This window comes from Frankliniella occidentalis, unplaced genomic scaffold (assembly GCF_000697945.3).
Source record: "Frankliniella occidentalis isolate FOCC.00 unplaced genomic scaffold, Focc_3.1 Scaffold14, whole genome shotgun sequence".
Classification (NCBI taxonomy): domain Eukaryota; kingdom Metazoa; phylum Arthropoda; class Insecta; order Thysanoptera; family Thripidae; genus Frankliniella; species Frankliniella occidentalis.
Genome location: NW_026267144.1, coordinates 2,642,121 through 2,645,174, shown reverse-complemented (window position 1 = coordinate 2,645,174; position 3,054 = coordinate 2,642,121). Strand labels below are relative to the sequence as shown.

The 3,054-nt window shown below is 51.8% G+C and overlaps 1 protein-coding gene across 1 annotated transcript in view; it reads left to right on the top strand.

The window, feature by feature from the left end:
* The first annotated feature begins 6 nt into the window (after nucleotides 1-6).
* Nucleotides 7-3,054, top strand: part of LOC113215283 (neuroligin-3-like) — a 48,261-nt gene continuing 45,213 nt past the window's right edge. The window contains exons 1-2 of the mRNA XM_052263846.1: nucleotides 7-54; nucleotides 1,475-1,675. Of these exons, the coding sequence (XP_052119806.1) occupies nucleotides 1,534-1,675 (142 nt within the window). The 5' untranslated portion in view covers nucleotides 7-54; nucleotides 1,475-1,533. The remainder of the gene's footprint in view (nucleotides 55-1,474; nucleotides 1,676-3,054) is intronic.

The following is a 3,054-nucleotide window of genomic DNA, read 5'->3' as shown; positions in this document are numbered from 1 at the left end:
CCAGCTACGCTGAGGTGGTGGTCGTCACGCTCAACTACCGGCTAGGCATCCTAGGTGAGTACTGCCCGCGGGAAAGATATGGAATCCGCGCTCGCCGTCGTCTTTGGATCAAGCTTTTCTCTGCTGTTTTTTTGTTTCCTTTCCTACCGTGTGGTGCACCTGCCCCTCCCCTCCGCGCTGCCGATTGGATTAGGGCTCTTGGCTGGAGCGCCGCGCGCCGCGCTCGCTAACGAAGGCTGACCTGACCCACAGTCCTGTATCCTCTCCCCAGGACTCCCCCGTGGCCGCCCGCCCCCCGCCAAGCCAAATATTGGACCAGGGGAGCACAATGTCTGTCCTGTCCCTTTCCCTTGAGAAAACGCCGGTGGTTTCTTGGTCTTTCGCTTATTTGAATCCTTATTTCATCACTAAACAAGATGAGAGATAGTGCGATGTGAATGATAAAAATCACATTGTCATGCACCCAAAATAGAGGTACTAGAATCAAGAAATTATGCTTAGAACAAGGTATTTATCCTTGAAACGTCAAGTTACTTGGCCTGTGCTTGGAAATTTTCTTGTCCCGAGGACATTTGCTTGATTCAAGAACAGTCGTGTGTTTGTGTGTGTCTAACTAATTTCACTTAGCGGCGGCCCTGTTGGCTACGGCGTACAACGGCCGTGGAAACCAATGACGCGGGGCACACATTCCGTCCCTGAAATGTGGCGTAATAATCTCCAGTCCAGACGAAGGGGGAAAGGGGCCACAAGATGAGCCGGCCGCCGCGCGCATTTTCTTTTTGCTGGAGCAATTCCTTTCCCTGGCGGCGCGCGCGTTCTGGGGAACGGAAAGAGACAGCGGGGGGGAAGGGGGGGGGGGGGGACCCCCGCCTCAGAGGACAATAAACTGTACGCCCATTCGTCGTGTCGCAGAATTATTGTTTGTGGAAAGCTCAGGAGATGATCCCGCTGCTGCTGCGATGGTGCCTGGTGGGGTTCATCGTCTGCTCGGAGGCGTAGCGTGCGTGTCTGGGCCGAGCTGTCTCGCCGCGCGTAGTAGTAACGGCTTAGCGTGGCGCACCATGGGGTCGTTGCCCCCGCTCCGTTCACAACTGCACTGCTTATTACTTTACTACGCACTGCGTAGTACTTTCTCGAGAAAAAAAAAATAGTAAATTTTTGTGCGCACAGTTCGAAAGTGCTCGCAAACGCCTAGTTGACAAAACCAGTCAAGAAATACCTAATATGAAAACACGGTTAAAATCCTACGAAGCATCGCTTTGCAATTGCGATGGATTTTGATCCTTTGTAACTACGAAGCATATTTTTCCTTCGTAATTGGAAAGAAAACTGCTTTGTAGTTACAAAGGGACATAATTTTTCGCATTTGCAAAGCATTGTAGGATTTTAAGAGTGAAGAAATGTACGTTGTAAATGCATTTAATCGGTTATAATCAATTTTAACGGTGAACATTTGGTATGATCTTGTCCGCAGGCTTTCTGAACGCGAACCCGTCGCCCGGGACGAGAGCGCGCGTCGCCAACTACGGCCTCATGGACCAGATCGCCGCGCTGCACTGGCTGCAGCAGAACGTGGCGCTCTTCGGCGGCGACCCGAAGAACGTGACGCTCATGGGCCACGGCACGGGCGCCGCCTGCATCCACTTCCTCATGATGTCCCCCACCGTCACGCCAGGTGAGTCTGCCTCTCCCCTCTGGCCTCCGTGTTGTGCACGCCACCACTCCCCCATGATGAACCAGGACGTAGGACGTAGGCTGGGACGGGGTGGTTTGCAAGCGTTGGCTGACGGTAAAGAGGGCAGTTCCTCTTCTGTTTTGTTTGCCACCCCACCCCCTTTATTTTCTTTCATTTGGCCTTGACGTGTTCTCTTACTTCTCTCTCACACACTGCCTCTCACTCTTATCCCTCTCACCGTCTCTTTTCCCATGAAACGGCAAACAAATAAAAGTTAGAAAACCTCGTTCTAGTGAAATATATCTTTTTTTTTGCGTGAGCCAACTACCCACGTCGCTCACGATCGTTGAGATCTCTCGGGCACTTGTTTGTGTCGGCTCACTGTCAGTTCCCTACTTTTGCATAAAATGTGGTTGGCTCAACATTCACATGGTTGTTAGAAAACAGTATAGTTTTTTTTTTACTGTTTGTCTGCATGTCTCAACTATATTTTAGCGTGCTCACTGTTAAAAGCCTGCGAAGTATTTTGCTCCTTTGTAACTACGAAGCATTTACTTCGCAATTACAACGTGATGCTTTGCAATTACGAAGTGACACTTAGCAATTGCAAAGCGATGCTTTGCAGCGTTTTCATTGCTTTGCAATTGCAAAGCATCACTTTGTAATTGCAAAGTAAATGCTTCGTAGTTACAAAGGAGCAAAATACTTCGCAGCTCTGCAAAGCAAATGCTTTGTAGGAATTTAACAGTGCTCCCCGAGCCATTGTTCTTACTAATAATGACTTCATCTACTGTGCTGTATACAAAAGATCGAAATGAATCTAATCTTACCTAATCTAATCTAACCAATACGATGGTTGCCAACATTTCGGGCTTGGTCGACCACCGCACCACTGCGACGGTACCTCGCGCGCGCGCATCCATTCCATATCGGAGAATAAATACACACAACCGCTGGGAAAATAATAACGTCAAACAGGATAAAGCGCCACCGCGGCTGAAAAAAAAGAAGAGAAAACAATAACGAAGCGTCGCATACCTGTCGGGGTCCTGTCGGCCGCGCGGTCCCCTCGCGGAGTGATGGGGGATTACTAAGCGCGGGCCGGGGCGCCGGGGCGGGGCCTGAATAAGTGAAGGCTGGTCACGTATCGGCCGCGCTGTCCGGCCGGGATTGTGACACGTACCGGGACTTGTGCGTGGCGTGGCGTAGCGTGGTGAGGCGGGACGCGGGGCTCCGCGGAGTGGCGGGATGTGGTGGACCAGAGCGCAGCAGCAGCAGCAGCAGCGGGGTGCGGGTCGGTCCAGAGGGGCCGTGTGGTCGTGTGCAGCGGGGCCGCAGTGTGACAGCGAGTCCGGTGGGGCGCAATATCACGGAGGCCG